The 19891-nt window shown below is 43.5% G+C and overlaps 1 protein-coding gene across 12 annotated transcripts in view; it reads left to right on the forward strand.

Moving 5' to 3' along the window:
* DMD (dystrophin) overlaps positions 1-19891 on the forward strand; it is a 2510493-nt gene that overhangs the window by 1076286 nt on the left and 1414316 nt on the right. For all 12 annotated transcript variants that reach the window (XM_033949686.1, XM_033949693.1, XM_033949692.1 and 9 more), the window contains 4 exons: positions 1621-1722; positions 5688-5795; positions 13642-13821; positions 19325-19500. In XM_033949686.1, coding sequence (XP_033805577.1) covers positions 1621-1722; positions 5688-5795; positions 13642-13821; positions 19325-19500 — 566 coding nt within the window. The remainder of the gene's footprint in view (positions 1-1620; positions 1723-5687; positions 5796-13641; positions 13822-19324; positions 19501-19891) is intronic.

Below are 19891 nucleotides of genomic sequence, written 5' to 3' on the forward strand. Positions count from 1 at the left end.
GAGAAAGACAGAAATAAAGGAAGAGAGAGACAGGGGCAGGGAGAGACACAGAAAGTAAGGAAGAAAGACAGACAGACATATTTCTAGCACCCGTTAATGTAACGGGCTTAAACACAAGTAAGAATATAAAGGGTTAATTCTTGATGCACGCTAGCATGCTACTGCCCCTGAGTTCTCCCCTGAGCACTTTTTGATAAATGACAGCCAATATTGAGCTACAAACAGATTCCACTTAAATACACCTGGAAATCAAAGACTTGTACATCTACGAAGGTTACTAATTAGTGCTCAGAGAACCATTTGCCCACTACTGAAGTGGCTCGTTTCTCAATCACTGCACTAAACGTGCCTTTAAGATGTTTTCTTATACGCAAAACTTGCTTTACAACTTAAAAAGAAAGTGATAAACAGACTTACAGCCTCTTCCATCAAACCGCGCCAGCAGTTTTTAGTGCAGAGAGCCGCGCTGAATGGCCTGCGCTGCTCCCGATGCTCACAGGAGCTCTAGGAGCAGCGCAGGCCATTCAGCGCAGTTCCCCACACTAGAAACTGCTAGCGCGGTTTAATAGAAGAGGCCCTTAGCTTTTGGTGAAGACTGTATTAGAACCTTGCATTATAAATTCAGGGGTCCTTGACGCGTTTCGCTAGTCTCTGCTTCATAAAAGCATTTTTTGCCTAGAACATAAAGTAAATACCGTATTTTCACCCATATACCGCGCACCCGTGTAAAACGCGCACACGGGTATAGCGCGCGGGGAACAGAAATTTATGTAAAAATTTTTTTACTATAGCGCGCACACGCGTATACCGCGCATGCCGCCCCGACTCTCCTCTCGCCACCTCGACTCTCTGTTCGCCGCCCTGACTCTCTTCGCCACCCCGATTCTCCTTTCGCCCGCCCCGACTCTCCTTTCCGAAGGACCGCTCGCACCCCCACCCGAAGGACCGCTCGCACCCCCACAGCCTCCCTCCCTCCCCCTCCCGCATGGAGACGCTGCCTGCCGTTGTTTCCGGATGCCAGTAAGCCCAGCTGCTTCCTCTGCCGGCGGTCCCGCCCTTTCTCTGACGTCAGAGAAAGGGCGGGACCGCCGGAAGAGGAAGCAGCATAGCGCAGGGCTCAGAGAAGGGGCGGGACCGCCGGAAGAGGAAGCAGCTGGGCTTACTGGCATCCGGAAACAACGGTAGGCAGCTTCTCCATGCGGGAGGGGGAGGGGGGGAGGCTGTGGGGGTGCGAGCGGTCCTTCGGGTGGGGGTGCGAGCGGTCCTTCCGGGTGGGGGTGCGAGCGGTCCTTCGGGGTGATGAATCGGACGTCGGGGGGGAAACTATGTAAAAAAAAATTTGTACAACGCGCATGGTTATGCACGGTTTGTAAAATCGTGTATAACACGCGCGTTATATGCGTGAAAATACGGTAAATACCAATGAAGTACACATTCCTAATAATTTGCGCCCTCTGGCGACAATTGGGGAGCCAATTTTGAGCGTCGTTTATGGAATCTACATGGGCTTAACATGGCACTCTACTTTTCTGAGATGCTGATTCCTGCCTCAAGCACGCAGCATGTTCTCTCAGCCTCTTTGAAGCGTATCAAATGTCAAGGAGTATTCTTTCCTTTCAGTGTCTGGGAGACCGGTGGGCCGCAATTTGCAGATGGACAGAAGATCGGTGGGTTCTGCTACAGGATGTGCTTTTCAAGTGGCAGCATTTTGCAGAAGAGCAGGTGAGTGGGATTTTTTTTTTCTTTTTATATTTTATTAATTTTAAGATAAATCATCAAAATACACAAATCAGTAGAAATATAAAATTAATAAAAATACAAATGCATAGTAGTTAACTATAACATGAAATCAACTAGTTCCTTATAACAAATGATATACATAAAATGATGTTGATTATAAGGCCATTCAACTAGTGTCTCATGTCCAAAATATAAACGGAGAAGTCCTTTTTCTATTTTGTATAGGAAATTCAGCATTTGCGGAAGGTGATGAACTGATGGTTCCAGCCACGAACATTCCCTTACCCACAGACTGGGTGGGCATTAGGAAAGAAAGAACCCCAGGCAGCCTTCAAATTGTGGCTAGGGAGCTCGCTTCTTGGGCTGAAAGGAAAGACCTCTTATATTCAAACATAGCCGGTTATAATAGGCCATTACACAGCGGGATCTAAATTGAAGCTGAAAAACCTTTAAACTAATCAAATGGATTCTGATTCCCTCCAATTACTCTTGAAACAAATCAGATTCAGCATAGATAGCAGTAAATCAAAATGTAAATAATAACCTTATTCATAAGCACTTTGATGAAAGGAAAAAGGGACCTCAGAGAACCCTCCTGCACAAACAAACCTTTTTTGTCTTTTAATGCTAGGAACTAGAGAGTTGCGCAGGGACAGAAATCTCTCCCATCTCCGCTAGGATCCTTTCCATCCCCACCAGTCCCTGTCAGGATCCTCTCCATCCCCACCTGTCCCTGTCAGGATCCTCTCCGTCCCTGCCCGTCCCCACCGGGATCCTCTCCATCCCCACCCGTCCCCGCTGGGATCCTCTCCTTCCCCACCCGTCCTTGCCAGGATCCTATCTGTCCCCTCCGTCCCCGCCAGGATCCTCTCCATCCCCGCCAGGATCCTCTCCGTCCCCACCTGTCCCCTTCAGGATCCTCTCCGTCCTCCTCTCGTCCCCTGCCAGGGTCCTCTCCTTCCCCACCCATCCCCGCCAGGATCCTCTCCGTCCCCACCCATCCCCACAAGGAATTACTTCCATCCCCGCCCATCCCCATAAAAATCTGCAATTACTTCTGACAGGATCATCAATTCCACAGTTTCTTTTGCTGTTTTCCTTGTGGAATCTCTTTGGTGGAACCCTTTTTTGTTTTCTGTTCAGGTAATTAACTTATAAACCCCCTCTTTTACTAAGGCTGACGTGTCCATTATATTATATGGGTGAACCCTGCTTCCAAAGTCTTCTATCCCCGTGGGAGTCCCTTGGGCCAGAGGGGGGTCCCTGTGGGAGTCCTGTGGGTTAGGGGGGGAACCCCGCAGGACCCGCGGGATTCCCGTGATCCCCGTTCCCGTGCAGACTCTACTAGGAACCCGTGGTTCAAATCTCATTCATTAGTCCCTTCAAAACTCTCTTTTTAATTTTTTAATTTTACTTAACTTAGGGTTGCCAGATGTCTGGATTTCCCCGGACACGTTCTCCTTTACGAGGACATGTCCGGGCATCCGGATGGCTTTTCAAAAACTTTGGGTTGTGAAAAGCTTCTAGGAACGAGTGACATCGGGACGGCATCTGAGATTCACACCAATGCATGCGTAGATGCCGTCCCAATGAGCAAACAGGATGAGGGGCGGGGCTGTGTATGAATGGGGCGTGGCCAGGTAGAATAGGGCCGGCCTGGGGCGGAGCTATGAGCCTGATTTTCATTCCCGAACATCTGGTAACCCTAACTTAACTCATTATTCATATTTATCTTCATACAAATCACATATTAGTGGAGCTTCAATATTATATTTAATCTTATCTAAAAGATACTTGACTTTTAAGTGGGAAATCCCAGTTTACAAAATTCATTGAAAAATTGCTTTTGACTTGGAATTCCTGATGTAAAATTTGAGTCACATAGTGTTAACCATATACCAATGGGGCCCGTTTCACCCTAGTTCAAACACAGCTGGTTATAGTAGACCATTGCACAGTGGGATCTAATTTGATGCTACCTTTACAAAGCCACGCTAACAGCGCGGACACTCGTAGGAATTCTATGAACGTCGGAGCTGTTACCATGGGGGCCGGCGCTAAAAACACTAGTGCAGCTTTGTAAAGGAGGAGGTTAGTTTTTGGAGATGCCCATTCATTTGCAACGACACGGAACATGAAAACAATGTTTCCCATATCATATTGTGGGTTTATTTTCTTTTGCGTCTGAAACGACAGGTAAAATCCTGAAACTTGATTTCTTTTCCTGTCTCGCAAATAGGGAACATTCTTCCAGAAGAGTGAAACCTTTCAGGAGAGTGTGTGGCATTAATGATTTGGTCCTGAAACCCCTCCACCCCCCAAAAAAAAAAATTTAAAATCTTGAACTAAATGAAAATTCCCTTAAACTATCCCCTCCCCCACTTTATTAAACCGTGGAAGTGGTTTTTAGCACAGGACAAGGTGCTGAATGCTCTGCGCTGCTCCTGACGCTCATAGCTCCATGAGTGTCAGAAGCAGCGCAGAAAATTCAGCGCGCCGACTGCACTAAAAACCGCTTCTGCGGTTTTGTAAAAGGGGGGGGGGTAAGCCCCCTTTTTACAGAGCTGCGTTTGGCTTTTTTATTGCTGGGCACAGCAGTATTAGCTCTGACAATCATAGGAATTGTAAGAGCCTTGGAGCTAATACCACCGCGGCCGGCGATCTAAAAGATTAACATGGCTTCATAGAAGTGGGGATAAATAGAATAAAACTATTTGTTCTCCCACCTCTACTTAGGGCTCCTTTTACGAAGCCGCGCTAGGAATAGCGTGCTAAATTGCCGCACGCGCTAGCCGCTACCGCCTCCTTTGGAGCAGGCGTTAGATTTCCGGCTAGCGTGCGCTAATCCGGCGTGTGGGTTAAAACCGCTAACGCGGCTTTGTAAAAAGGAGCCCTTATTTTAGGGTTCTAAGTCAATCTATGCCACGCTGAACTTTGACCCCTGCCACCGCCCACGCAGTGCCATTTTGTTATTGAGTATTGATAAGGTCTTTCATGCACCAGCGGTTTGCTTGGTGGCATCGTTTGACTGCCCCACATAAACTTGGTCCGTGGGTCCATCAAGCATTTGTGCAAAATTCTGGCCCCCATTGGACATGGATAGTCTCTGGAAAAATAGCTAAGCTTTGGAGTAGATTTTGAGATAATTAAAAAAAGAATGGGGGAGGGGGAGAGATCATTTAAAAAAATAATTGGGTTTAAATGTGAAACACTTCTTAAATTTAAAAGTGAGGTTTTCCCCCTTCCTTTACAAAGCCACACTACCGTTTTTAGAATTCCTATGAGCGTCCGAGTTGTTATCGCCAACGGCCTGCGCTAAAAACGCGAGCGCGGCTTTGTAAAGGAGGGGGTTAGACTTTTTCCTCCCATATTATTACATAGCAGCGGAACTGGGATTTATTTCTCTTTGTGGGGTTTGTTTGTACATAAGAACATAAGAATCGCCGCTGCTGGGTCTGACTCACGCTGTAACAAATCCATTATAATGAGTGACCTAGAGGTGAAGGGCTCTGGGACTTTGTGCCCATAAACCTGAGCCTTTGTCCAGCTCCCTCTCTGCAATGAATCCTTTTTTTAATCCACTCTAAATTGAATTGATTTCACTTAACTAAAACTTAGTCACTTTGTCTACAGCGATTGAAACCAAAGCCTTTCAGTGCTGTGTTGAATTTGCAGAATTGCGTCTGGGAGATTTTTGCTTACAGGGTTGATGTGGAGGGGGCAGCGAGGTGAGTCTGTCCCGCTTTCTCCCGGGTCCTCTTGCATGAGTGACCCTTATAAACTCCCTTGGCCGTGGCACAATGGTGATGTTATCGTACTGCCATTCTAAGATATTCAAAAACAATATCGAAGCAGACTCAGAGGATTATACCATTGAAAAACTCACCAATCTGTCTTCTGACTGACAAGCGGATTCAAGTAAATGTTTAACCCTTTTCTTTCCCTAGGGTCTGTTTGATGCATGGCTTACCGAGAAAGAAACAGCAGTGAATAATATTCATACCGTCGGGTTAAAAGATCAGAATGAAATGCTGGACAATCTAAGGAAACTGGCAGTATGTACATTTAAAAAAAAAATTAATGTTAAATGATTTTTTTCCATTGCTAAACTTTTCTCTTATCAAAGATGCTGTAGGTCTTGCAAATCGTCAGTTGGGTCACTACGACACTTATTATATGACTGTCCATTATTGAACTTTTGAAGTCAGACATAGTAATCATAATAATAACCGCAGGACCGTGAAGTTCTATGCGGTTTACAATGATTAAAAAATGCTACAAATGAGTAGAACTGACAAGTTAAAACTAATGCATAGCGACTCTAGAGACCATGATCTACTATATCCTCAATCCTGGAGTTAAATGAACCCTCTCTTTCCAAGCTGGCAAATGGAATGACTGCTTGACCACCCTCATCTCTCTTGCCCCAACTTATCTATCCTTCAGGAAATCTCGCAAATCAAATCTCTTTGATAAATTCCTCTAACTCCCGCCCTCCCAACCAAACTATTAATCTCAACCTCGCTTCCCTCCCTACTCTTCCTCCCCCTCTTCCCCGGTTATTGTTCCTTTCCCCTTTCTGCACCCCCCCTTGCAACAGTTATTGGATCATTTTGTAATGGCCACTGGTTTATACCATACACTTGATAACTAATTCTCTGTACCTTCATTGCATAAATACAGTTCTTATCTCCTGTAAACTACTCTGAACTGTTTTCTGATACTCTGTAACTTCGCTGTATATGTACAGTCTCTTCTCCTGTAAACCGCTCTGAACTGTTTTGTGGTATTGCGGTATACAAAAATAAAGTTATTATTATTATAAAGTATATGAATCACTGGCATATCTACCACACAAATATCTGACGTAGATGATAAGTCAAGGCTAATCCACATTCTATTATTAATCGCGATAAAAGTGGTCCTATCCAACTGGAAAGATCTCTCAGCTGTGGAATTCAACACATGGTGGAATACCGTATGTCTGACAGCAAAATATGAACGTAGAGCTCACGGACGCAGAAACTCTATGAATCTTTTCAGGAATTTCTGATCTTTTCAACTCAAGGAGGCCACAATGGAGGTCCCTAGGGAGCATCCACTGATTCATTCAGTAATTACTAACTCTGTCAACTGGTCTCATACTACATTGCTGAGGTGCATACTCACCAACATAGCACATGCAGCATCTTCTCTATCTCAGACACTCTTGACCAACCTGATTTCGTTATGTCTTCATGACATATATTGTTATTGTTATTTTGTTAGTTCATTCACATAAGAACATAAGAATAGCCTTACTGGGTCAGACCAATGGTCCATCAAGCCCAGTTGGCTGTCCTCACGGTGGCCAATTCAGGTCACTAGAACCTGACCAAAACCCAAGGAGTAGCTACCAATGCTACCGATCCAGGGCAAGCAGTGGCTTACCCCATGTCTGTCTCAATAACAGAATATGGACTTTTCCTCCAGGAACTTGTCCAAACCTTTCTTAATACCAGCTACACTATACGCTCTTACCACAACCTCCGGCAATGCGTTCCAGTGCTTAACTATTCTCTGAGTGAAAAATATTTCCTCCTATTGGTTTTAAAAGTATTTCCCTGTAACTTCATCGAGTGTCCCCTAGTCTTTGTAATTTTTGACAGAGTGAAAAACCAATCCACTTGTACCCGTTCTACTCCACTCAGGATTTTGTAGACTTCAATCATATCTCCCCTCAGCCCTCTCTTTTCCAAGCTGAAAAGCCCTAACCATTTTAATCTTTCCTCATATGGGAGGAGTTCCATCTCCTTATCATCTTGGTTGCTCTTCTTTCAACCTTTTCCAGCGCCACTATATCTTTCTTGAAATAAGGAGACCAGAATTGAACGTAATACTCCAGATGAGGTCACACCATGGAGCGATACAGGGGCATTATAACATTCTTAGTCTTGTTAATCATCCCTTTTTTAATAATTCCCAGCATCCTGTTTGCTTTCTTGGCTGCTTCCGCACATTGGGCAGAAGGATTCAACGTATTGTCTACAGTGATACCCAGATCCTTTTCTTTGACGCTAATCCCCAAGGTGGACCCTACCATTCGGTAACTGTGAATCAGGTTATCCTTCCCAATGTGCATCAAAACCAAATTCTTTTAGCTAGGACCCTCATCTGACCCATGCTACACTCTAAGGATTACAGTAGATGACACAGACTTTCCATTAAAACTACAATCCCGAATCTTAGGAGTAGAAATTGATAATCACCTATCCATGATGAGTCACATACAATCAAATATAAAACAATCTTTCCTTCTGATGTGAAAGCTAAGATCCATCAGAAAATACTTCAGAACAGAGGCTTTCTGAATTCTAGTGCAATCCCTGATTCTATCTCAACTAGACTACTGTAATATACCACTAGATCTTTGCTTTAAAACATTGCATTGTGCCTTCAACTAGTTCAAAATGCAGCAGTTAAGACGTATACATAGACTATGGAAATCAGAACAACTACAGCCCTATTATATGAAACTACATTGGCTGCCCAGAACCACAAGGATCAAGTTTAAATTAGGCATCAGTGCCTTTAAGATCCTGAGAGGCAAGGCCCTGACTACCTCCTACACCAGGGTGCCTCCAAGTTATTCCACCAGAAATCTTTTCCACTTAAAATTCTCAGCAACAATATAAAGTCTACCATGCAAATCACCTTATCCATCCAATATCAATTAGCAAAATGCTGGAACCAGCTATCACTCACACTATGATCTTGTGACCACTATCTCAGGTTCAGAAAACTTTCAAAAAGCATTTTTAAACCATGACAGGGAGTCAACTCTGAAATAACTGAAATGGTAATTGTAAAAGCCAATTTCTAAACTGTCTAATGCAACTCCTGGGACATAACGATGAGCCAATGATGATCTACTTGGCCTTGTAACTCTGTATTTGTAACTCCGACCTAACGATTAATAGTTGTACCGATCTACCTGTACTAGGAAACTCATTGAATGTCCATGTCAATCTGTCCGTTGTAACTTCCTGGGTAAATGACCCAACTTCTTGTAATGTAATCCGACCTTGAACTGAATAGGTAAAGGTGGAATAGAAAACCTGACTAAGATAACATAACATATATTTTCCTGTAAATGAAGCTGTCAATTGAGTCTGTTGGAGGAACACATTATAAGAGAAATCAGGTGATGGCACAGGTCCACAGTTATGAAATTGCTTACCTGGTTATTTGAGATTATGTAGGGATGTGAAATCTTTTGTGTAAGCATTCTGTTAGAGTTAAGGTGATCTTGGAAGTCAAAACTCTATAGACAGACTGTTGGAAGATTTTGTGGGACTTGTAATTGTTTTTTTTTTTTAGCTAATTCGTAACTTTTGTGTCTATTTTACTTTAATCCGCTTAGGTTCTAAGCGAAATAGAAATTTTAAAAATAAATAAATATATTTATTTATTAGTGAATAAATCAACAAAATTGGTTTGTTCATCTCTTCCTTATTCCTGAAATTTGAATTTCAAAGTCCTGCTTGAGAATCTGGAAAATTTGAAAATCCAAACTGGCCCAATACCCGAGCAGTCCAGAGTTTTGGACATGTCCTGTAGAATAAGAACAGCTATAGCTAATCCTTCTAACAAACCTGCCCACCCCTTCCATCCAGAAAGCATCTTCTGGAAAATGCCAGCAAAAGACCTGAAGAGCCATAAGCTTTTCACCAGCCAATGGAGTATATCGAGACAATTGACAATCGAAAGCTTGTTCTAATTCAAAGATTTCTTCCTCATTCCAAAGTAAACTCTTCTTCTAATATCTCCTCAATGCTTCCCCATAGAAGATTCTTCACCCCTCCTTCGTCTTCTCCTTCTTTATGTCTCCCTTCTCCTTTATCTGCTTGCTTAACTCTCGAATTGTGCGTCGCCTTAAAACTACTTAGGCATCGAGCGACTCGCACATTGTAGGTTAGATTCGATTAGTAAGACATCCACTGGGGCATGTCCATGAATAAATGGTGGAAAGAACAACCCTACTTATTCCTTCAGTTTGCAGATTGTCGTAACGATGCCAAGTAGCTCTTCTGTGAACAGGCATTCAATGTTCCTTTTACTCTTGTCATCATTGCATCTCTACAGCTCACAAATGCAAAGAAACACAACCACCCAATCATCTGGCCTAGGAGTGTCTCTACCATCGTTTTGAAAGAGGAAGGCTTCATTGAATCAGCTTACATCTGATGCACTAGATTGGCTGAAGGTTTGCTAAATTAAATAGTTCATGTGAAATCTCAAAGCATACATAAACTCTTCTGTTCATCAGCTGTGCTTTTTCGTATTTGCAAAAGTATGGTATAGTTTTAAAGAACAAATCAATGACCATCTGCCAGCCGGTCCTTAAATGGTACACAGTGTACAATACACCCCTAACATCTGTCACTGCATCCAGCTCTCCTGGTTTCATGTGGGCTATTGCAAAGCTCTCTGTGGGCACTGTTCTTTAAATCCCCATCAAGAACAGCATTCTTATCTTTTTATAAAATTAGTTCACAGTGATACGTCTTTTCCTTGCCACAAATGTGTTCCAGTTTCATATTTTTGCATTTCTCAAAAACTTTTATTGCAGTTCTTTTAACAGTCAACATGCTTTGATCTGTTGATCAAAGCTCCAGCCAAGCAACCACTTTCTGTATGGTTCATCTTTTTCTATATCTGTATATTTTCTCCTGTTCTTTGGGTTTCAGATTAATTGACGACATCTACACATCCAGTTGCAACTATCTAGGGTCTGTTTCGGGCATTTGCAGTAAATCTGTGTCCAAAGCCCATAAAATTTGGTTCCTTCTAGAAGAGAACAAACATGGACTGTAAGTCATGGGGTATCTAAGACTTGTACCCTCAAAAGGCCGGTCCTAGGACTTCAAAGACCTGTCCAAGCCCAGCCACGCTCATCAATACAGAGCCACCAGTTCAGCCCCATTTGCAATGACCACATTCCATCTGAGATTTCCTCAAGATCAATTTATTTAATATACTACAAATCTAAGGCAAATCTAAGCGGTTTACAATAAAAAATTTAAAATAAAAACAAATTAAATAAGATAAGAACAGAAAGAAGACAAAGTGTAAAGGAAAACAATTGAGAACATGGGGAAAGAGGGAATCGGGGATTACAATAAATATAGAAAGGTTGGGGAAAGGGATGAACAATGTGGTAAGGGAGGGAACGGAGAATCTCAATCTGCCCCACTCAGAAGAAAAGTAGCCCCCAGGAGGCAGTAAGTGAAGAGCTAAAGGCCAAAGAGAAGTCGTAGGCCTTTAATTGTGCCTTGAAGGTTACAAATGATTTCTCGGAACGAAGGTAAAAAGGCCAAGAATTCCAGAGAGTAGGAACCACAACGCAGAATGAAGAATTCCTATGGAAGTCCGGAAAAAGTTGTTTAAATGAGGGAATGACTAATAACTGCTGTTGAATATGCATGTGATCTATTTGGCATACAGTTGAGTCAGGGCATGCAAAAAGATTGTGTACACATTCATTGGGAAATTGCTGAAAACCCAACTGGGTCAATCCAGATAGTACCTAGGACAGCTATTTCGCCATCCAGACTTATCCAGATAACATAAGAACATAAGAATTGCCGCTGTTGGGTCAGACCAGTGGTCCATCGTGCCCAGCAGTCCGCTCACGCGGCGGCCCTTGGTCAAAGACCAGCATCCTAACTGAGACTAGCCCTACCTGTGTTCAGCAGAAACTTGTCTAACTTTGTCTTGAATCCCTGGAGGGTGTTTTCCTCTACGACAGACTCCGGAAGAGCGTTCCAGTTTTCTACCACTCTCTGGGTGAAGAAGAACTTCCTTACGTTTGTATGGAATCTGTCCCCTTTCAACTTTAGAGAGTGCCTTCTTGTTCTCCCTACCTTGGAGAGGGTTTTCCCCTATAAAAGCCTCCGGAAAAGTGTTCCAGTTTTCTACCACTCTCTGGGTGAAGAAGAACTTCCTTACGTTTGTACGGAATCTGTCCCCTTTCAACTTTAGAGAGTGCCTTCTTGTTCTCCCTACCTTGGAGAGGGTGAACAACCTGTCTTCATCTAATTTGTCTTGAATCCCTGGAGGGTGTTTTCCCCTATAAAAGCCTCCGGAAAAGTGTTCCAGTTTTCTACCACTCTCTGGGTGAAGAAGAGCTTCCTTATGTTCGTACGGAATCTATCCCCTTTCAACTTTAGAGAGTGCCCTCTTGTTCTCCCTACCTTGGAGAGGGTGAACAACCTGACTTTATGTACTAAGTCTTTCCCTTCAGTACCTTGAATGTTTTGATCATGTCCCCTCTGTCTTCTCTGCTCGAGGGAGAAGAGGCCCAGTTTCTCTTTCACTGTACGGCAACTCCTCCAGCCCCTTAACCATCTTAGTCGCTCTTCTCTGGACCCTTTCGAGTAGTACCGTATCCTTCTTCATGTACGGCGACCAGTGCTGGATAGTGTCGCTGGTGTCATTACTGTCTGAATAAATGGTGTCCCTGCCCCAAAGTGCCCCAGTGCTGAGGTGGTCTCTGAAGATATCCAGAGAGTTCAGCTCATTCTCTGTCTGAGAGACATTTGCCCGGATAATAGGTCCTGCTACGCAAATAAATGTTTTAAAGATCGCCCCTCTCGGGGGAGGGGGGGTTGTCCATTGGGTGCACAGTGTTTGGAAATGTGCTACCGAGCAGCTCACTGTCCACCCGACACCAGGGCTCAGCTCAGATAGTCAATGCCAGGCCATTTCTGGAGACCCTGTTTTGGGCTGGCTCTAACTTAACCAGCTAAGCGGAAATTCAGTACTGGCCCATTAAGTTAATAGCGGGCAAAGATAAGACTGATGTTTAAGCCCCTACTTTTTCTGTTGCCTTTCCATTTAGATTGTAAGCTCTACTGAGCAGAGACCGTCCCTTAAATATGTTGTTCCACAGGGCTGCTTATGCCTGTCAGTGCTACAGAAATGGTAAATAGTACTAATTAAGTAGTCCGATTTGCCCGCTAAACTTATCCAGCCAGTGTTTGAATACTTGTGGCTAGCTGGCTAAGTCGCATGACATAGTTGGCTAGCAACAATGGCATAATAAGAGGGGAGGCGGGGCAGGAGGGCGGACTACCCAGGGCGCTTCCCTGCTCCTCCACGCCACACTCTCGTGCTGGCCTAATGCTCTCTGAAATCACTTCCGGGTCGCGGGGCCAGGAAGTGACATCAGATAGAAAGCCAGTGCCAGCGCAAGCAGCAAGCCGGAGAAGCTGCCCGCACTGGCGATGATTTAAAGAGGATGGGGATGGGGAAGGGAAGTCGAGAGTGTGGCGTGTGGGTTGCGTAGGGAACAGTGCGTGAGGGTTAGTGCGAAAGGAGTGGGGGAGGGGGGCAGAGAGGAGGGCATGGTGGAGGCACCAATACCCCAGGCACCTCCTACCTTTACCACGCCACTGGTTAGCAGCTAGAGATAACCAGATATCTCCCGCTGAAGCTTGGAGCCACTCCTGGCCAGTTAAATACTGCTGAATATCGGGGTGTGGGGGAGGGGGGAGGGTAATATATTCAGAAAATAAGTCTCTTCAGACATACCTGCTGGGTTGAAGTGGGAACACAGGTTTTTGTTTGAAGTTTTTGTGGGAGTGTGTGGTGCAGTGGTTAGAGCTAGAGCCTTGGATCCCTGAGGTTGTGGGTTCAAATCCCGCACTGCTCCTTGTGAACCTGGGCAAGTCACTTAATCTGTATTGCTCCCGGTACATTAGATAATAGTGGGACAGTTAGGAAGAAATGCTTGAGTGCCTGAGCAATTTGTAATCTGCACAGAATTGTAGGATATGTGGAATATAAATTATATTAAAAAATTAATTTAAAAAAAGTCATTTAAGCAGTGCAGTGACTGATTATGTTTTTCTGCACCAGATCCTTCAAGGAGAGCTGGAAATGAAGAGACAGACCTTGGATAAACTGGGCTCCCTCAGTCAAGACTTCCTGTCGGCTGTGAAGAACAAGGTGGTGTCCCAGAAGATAGAAGGGCGGCTGGAAAACTTTGCCCAGCGGTGGGACAGTCTTGTACAGAAACTAGAGACCAGCTCCGTGCAGGTACTTCGGGGCCTTGGGCCCTATCGAGGACTAGCAGATGCTCCTGATGGAGCTCAGTCGTTTCAAGTTTATTAGAAGGTTGATACAGCACCCACCGCAGTGTCTGGGTGCATTGCATGGTAAATGACGGCAGAGAAAGACCTGAACGGTCCATCCAGTCTGCCCTGTAATCACATGCATTACAATTTCATGATTAAATTGTCCTTTTTTTTCTGGCTCACACAACTACTGGACTTGCCGTTGAAGCTCACTCCAGCCTATCCAAACCATCTCGTTTACCAGATTCAGACCGTGAAAGTTAGCGATCCTCTGCGTTCATCCCACGCTCTTTTGAATTCCGTCACCGTTTTCCTCTTCACCACCTCCCTCGAGAGGGAATTCCAGACATCCACCACCTTCTCCATGAAGAAGAATTTCCTAACATTACTCTTAAGGCTTCCACTTGTCAACTTCAATTTATGTTTTACCAATTTCCCTTCTCTGGAAAAAATGTGGTCCTATATTAATACTTTAAATTACATAACATAAATTCTTATATATCACAGCTACCTTGCGGTTCAGTGCGGTTAACAGCTAAGAGATGCTAACTATATGTGGTATGATCATCAAAAATTAATCATATCTTCAATATTAGTTGTTCCCATATAGAACAAATTAAGCTACACTTCCCCTCCGTATTCGCGGGGATTAGGGGCAGAGCTGGCCTGCGAATATTGAATATTCACGAATAACTTATGGGCCGGCTCTGACTCACCCCTGCCTTCCTCCCGCCATCCCAGACCATACCTGGTGGTCTAGCAGACTTTGGGGGCAGGAATGATCTTCCTACGCCCCTGCCCTGTGCAGATCACAGGTAAGGTCTGAGATGTTGGGAGGAAGGCGGGAGGGAGGTGGGGAAAGCCCGGAATGCAGCTTTATTTAAAAAATAAAAATTCGCAGATACTGAAACCACGGATTTGGAGGGCTCACTGTACTATCTTTTTCTAAACAGTAGATTTATTTGCGGTAAGAGACAGGTAATTGTGGGTGATCAGACCATAGGACCTCTTATAATTTCCACATTATTTCAGGTCCACATCCTGCCTCCAAATATTAATCACCTATGCCTGACTCCATCCTACCTGCCTCACCTATTTTGTGTAAAAAAAAAACTACAGAACTACATCTGCAGGTGTGTGCTTCATGAGCTGTATCATCGAAATATATTGTATAATAATGAAAAAAACACTAATCACAAAAGTAGTAAATATAAACCCTCAAATCATGTGTGAGGAGGGAAAGCAACACTTGTGTCAAATGGTATAACCCATGATTAATATATGCCTGTCTCTTACCGCAAGTAAATCTACTTTTTCGAAAGAGATAGTAGCTTATTTTGTTCTATATGGGAACAGCTAATATTGAAGATAGCCTGTGCTTGGCCTTTTCATATATTCTTCAAGTCTTTTGGAAACGTCCATATTAGAACCAATTTGCTCTACGCCCCAAACCCAAAGAGTAGTAACATTCCGTGCCACCGATCCCGGGCATGCAGTGGCCAGACAGTGCTGCGCAGTCCCAGGGAAATTTTGGGCTGCGCTGCCACGAATATTCCACTGAAAAATGGCAGAAAAATGCTTTTGAATATTGAACAGAAGACGTTCGCCCGTCCTGTCCTCTAGCATCACAGATCCTTGGAGAAGGAGAGGAATAGGAAGTCGTGTTTATATTGTGTACAGAGGCAATAGCCCTGTTCGGTGATTAATTTACCGTAGAGCGCGATTTCTCCTTGTTCTGCCACTTCCTTCGCAATCTCCGGGCGTTTCATCTTGCTCCCTGACTGTCTTCCTTTGATGGGTTTCAGATTGTTAGATGGCATTAGCATACTTTGATATGCGAGACACTCGGAAGAAAAGCACTTTAAAATTTAAAAAAAAAAAAAAATCCCAATAAGCGGAGGTCTTTCATGTGAAGTGTTGAAACAGATTCTCTGGAACCGGTCACTTTATAGCGCCATCCAAACGTCGTATCCTGGGGTGACCTCCGTTGTTCTCAATCTTTATTTCTCAGCGTGGGTTAGATTAATTTATGAATTACTTTGTATTAGTCTCCCACCGTGCCATTCAGGTAGGGAAACTGAATACAGAAATAATGGTCCGAGAAACTGAGCCAAGAGGCTACGGAAACTGTTCAACCCTTACTACAACGACTTAATCATTTCTATAGTGCTACTAAATGTATGTAGCGCTATATACCTTGCGTTCAGGTACTTTCTCTGTCCCTAGTGGGCTGTTTTTTTTTGTGCCTGGGGCAGTGGTCCAACATTTTGATTCATTCTCTCGTGATTCCGTGCATTGACTATTGTAATACCCTTTATAAAGGCATCGCTAAAAAAAGAAATAAGAAGACTCCAGATAATACCGAACACCGCTGTCAAGATTATATTCAATGCAAAGAAATCCGACCATGTTACCCCTCTGTTGCAAGAAGCCCACTGGTGCCAGCGGAACACAGAATCACTTACAAAATTCTTTTGTTAACATTTAAGACCAGACAAAACAATCAACCCGAATTTATTAATAATCTTATTGCCCCTTATAATCCTTCTAAGAGTCTAAGATCGACAGCCAATAACCTTTTCTCTATTCCGTCACTGAAGTTACTATTATCTGCTCTGTTACCGCCCCTTCTCTCTGGAATAGTAACCCAAATCTTAATAATTTTAAGACGAAGCTAAAGACATTTCTCTTCCTTGATGCCTTTGAGAACGAACTGTCCTTTTAAGGGCAATTGAGTTCAACGTTATTATAGCAGCCCCTCCTGTTGTTTTTTTCCCTAATTGTTCTCTTTTACTTTGACTAATGTTGTTCCTGTTTGTCTTCATTTTTAAAAGTCTTCGAAAGTTATTGTTACTGTTTGGTGATGCAATGTTTGCTTAAACTTGTATTTTAGCTAAAGTATGTTTTATGTTTTTATGAATTTGTACACCGCCTAGAAGGTTGATTGGGCGGTGTAAGAAATTTTAAATAAACTTGAAACCCGGTTCCCTAGAATCAAAGTCCGCTGCACTTACCTCTCTAATAGAAACATAGAAATATAGAAACATGATGGCAGACAAAGGCCCATCCAGTCTGCCCATCCGCAACATCCACTATCTCTTCCTCTTCTTATTGGCTAAGGCTCATAACATTTGCATCTCCTCTTCCTATTGGCTAAAGCTCTTTACATCTGCATTGTGATGTCATAGAGATTTATGGTTATAGAAACATAGAAACATGATGGCAGACAAAGGCCAAATGGCCCATCCAGTCTGCCCATCTGCAGTAACCATTATCTCTTTCTCTCTCCAAGAGATCCCATGTGCCTATCTCAGGCCCTTTTGAATTCAGACACAGTCTGTCTCCACCACCTCTTTCGGGAGCCTGTTCCACATATCTACCACCTTTTCTGTAAAAAAGTATTTTGTTAGATTACTCCGGAGCCTGTCACCTCTTAACTTCATCCTCTGCCCTCTCATTGCAGAGTTTCCTTATAAATGAAAGAGACTCAACTCATGCGCATTTATTCCATGTAAGTGTTAAAATGTCTCTATCATATCTCCTCTCTCCTCCAGATTCTATATATGACATCCAAAGCTTCTGAGATGCTTCTGCAAACAAATTGGATAATGAGCTCTAAACCATCAACAATTAGGTTCTTTGGCACAGATTAAAATTTGCATGTGCATATGGATACGCAGTGTTCTATAAAGGACAGTGCCTAACTTCGATGGCATGTGTCTCAAAAGGGGGCGTGGCCATGGATGTGTTGGTGCATTCCAAATTTGGAATTACAGAATAATGCTTAATCACATCTAACCTTGGTGCCAAAATGTCCACCCGCTCTCAGCAGACATAAGTCCTTCTCCCAAAGACTCGCTGTGTACATGCCCTTTATAGAATGCATTTAGAGGGAAATTGTATAAAAAGTGACCAAAAGATAGGTGCCAAATAGGCGCCCAAATAAATAGGTTCTTAAGAAAGGCACCTAACCTGACCAGGTAATTAAACCCTAGAATTCATTGCTGCAGAATGTGATAAAAGCAGTTAGCTTAGCAGGGTTTAAAAAAGGCTTGGCTAATTTCCTAAAAGAGAAGTCTATAGGCCATTATTGAGATGGCTTGGGGAAATCCACTCCTTATTCCTAGTAAAATCAGTTATACTACTTGGGATCTAGCTAGGTACTTGTTGGCCACTGTTGGAAACAGGATACTGGGCTTGATGGACCTTCGGTCTGTCCCAGTGTGGCAATTCTTATGTCCTTATGTGAGCTGAATACAGGACAGTTGAGCCATTGTGACATCACTGCTGAGATTGGCTCTTAGGCATTGGTGGAATGAGGCATTATGACATCACAATCTCAGCTCTGGAATATTGCTGCTCTTTGGGTTTCTGCCAGGCACTTGGGACCTGGGTTGACCACTGATGGAAACAGGATACTGGGCTTCGGTCTATACCAGTAAGGCAACTCTTATGTTCTTATGTGAGCAAAGTATAGGACAATCGAGCCATTGTGACATCACTGATGAAGTTGACTCTTAGGCATTGGTGGAATGAGGCGTTATGACATCACAATCTCAGCTCTGGAATGTTGCTACTCTTTGGGTTTCTGCCAGGTACTTGGGAACCAGGTTGGCCACTGTTGGAAACAGGATTCTGGGCTTGATGGACCTTCGGTCTGTCCCAGTACGGCAGCTCTTATGTTTTTATATGCGACACTCATAGAATTCCTATGAGTGTCGGAGCTGTTACCATCGCGGCTGGCGCTAAAAAAAGTGCTACGGTTTTGTAAAAGTGGGGGATTACTCCTCACTCCCCTTTTATACTGCTCCCCCCCCCCTGGCAAAAGGAGGCTCCATCTCCCACTATCCACACACTCACACTTAATAACCCTCAATATAATCTAGCATCCCCTGCTCTGTAGCAGAGGAATTCTTTATGGGGGAGGGGGCCAAATCCCAGCCCTAATTCTGAATGATCTGGTGGCCCAAATGATGTAAAATCAAACTATTCCTGCTCCTGTTTATACACAGAAAGGGAAGTATAAATTTTTAAAAAAGCAACATGTTTCCTCCCTTCCCCACTTCCCCCCCCCCCCAAACCCAGTGGGTAACAAGCAAGGTTATGCCAGGTGAATGACATCAGATGAAAAAAGATGGTGACAGAAGTAGTGTTAATTGTATATAAGAAATGAAGAAAGATTTTGATTAGCATGCGAACAAAGTCAGTCCAGAATCCTCCCTTAAATGGAAATTCTACATTTTCAAGGCTAATGCAGGAGAAAATGAGCACTTAAGACAGAAATGATTTTCTTTTCCTCTGTAACTGTGTTGTGCAAATGATTTAATAAATTCACTCTGGCTTGATTCTGTGAGTTTGTTTAAGAAATGGTTTCTTACCCGGTTTCAAAATACTCATCGTTCCTGAAAGGTCTTTACTGAAATCCTCCGAGCAATGTCTGATCTCTGTTTACATGTTCCGCACAGATTTCGCAGGCCGTGACGTCTGCTCAAGCGTCCCTAAAACAGAGGACCGTAATGGAAACAGTGACCACAGTCACCACCCGAGAAAAAATCCTGGTTAAGCACGCTAAAGAGGAGCTGCCCCCACCCCCACCCCAGAAGAAGAGGCAGGTCATCGTGGATTCTGAATTCAGGAAAAGGTGAGCCCCATTTGGGAAGGGGACGGTTTGTGGGCGTTCCGATTCTTGTGCCCCTGCTTGGAACTTCAAATTCATAGTCATCTGTTCTGTTGTATGAAATATACTGTATGACTTTCATCGGCTCTACTATGACTATTTCATGGTATGTTCATTGAGCTGATCCTTTTGGGATAGGAGGGTTGTCTGCTGATGTTAATGTTACGTCAGTTTGTTATGTAATCTGGGGCTGTCAATTTTAATTTTTGTAAAATTTTTGTGTATATTTAGGAATGTGTTAATGTGCTTTGCCTTGTAAAACGCGGATTATAAATAAAAAAATCCAATAGTCAGTGATTCCCCTGCCCCATTCCTCCCTTACCACAAAAAAAGGAAATCTATGCCATCTTTATGC

This window comes from Geotrypetes seraphini, chromosome 6 (assembly GCF_902459505.1).
Source record: "Geotrypetes seraphini chromosome 6, aGeoSer1.1, whole genome shotgun sequence".
Taxonomy (NCBI): domain Eukaryota; kingdom Metazoa; phylum Chordata; class Amphibia; order Gymnophiona; family Dermophiidae; genus Geotrypetes; species Geotrypetes seraphini.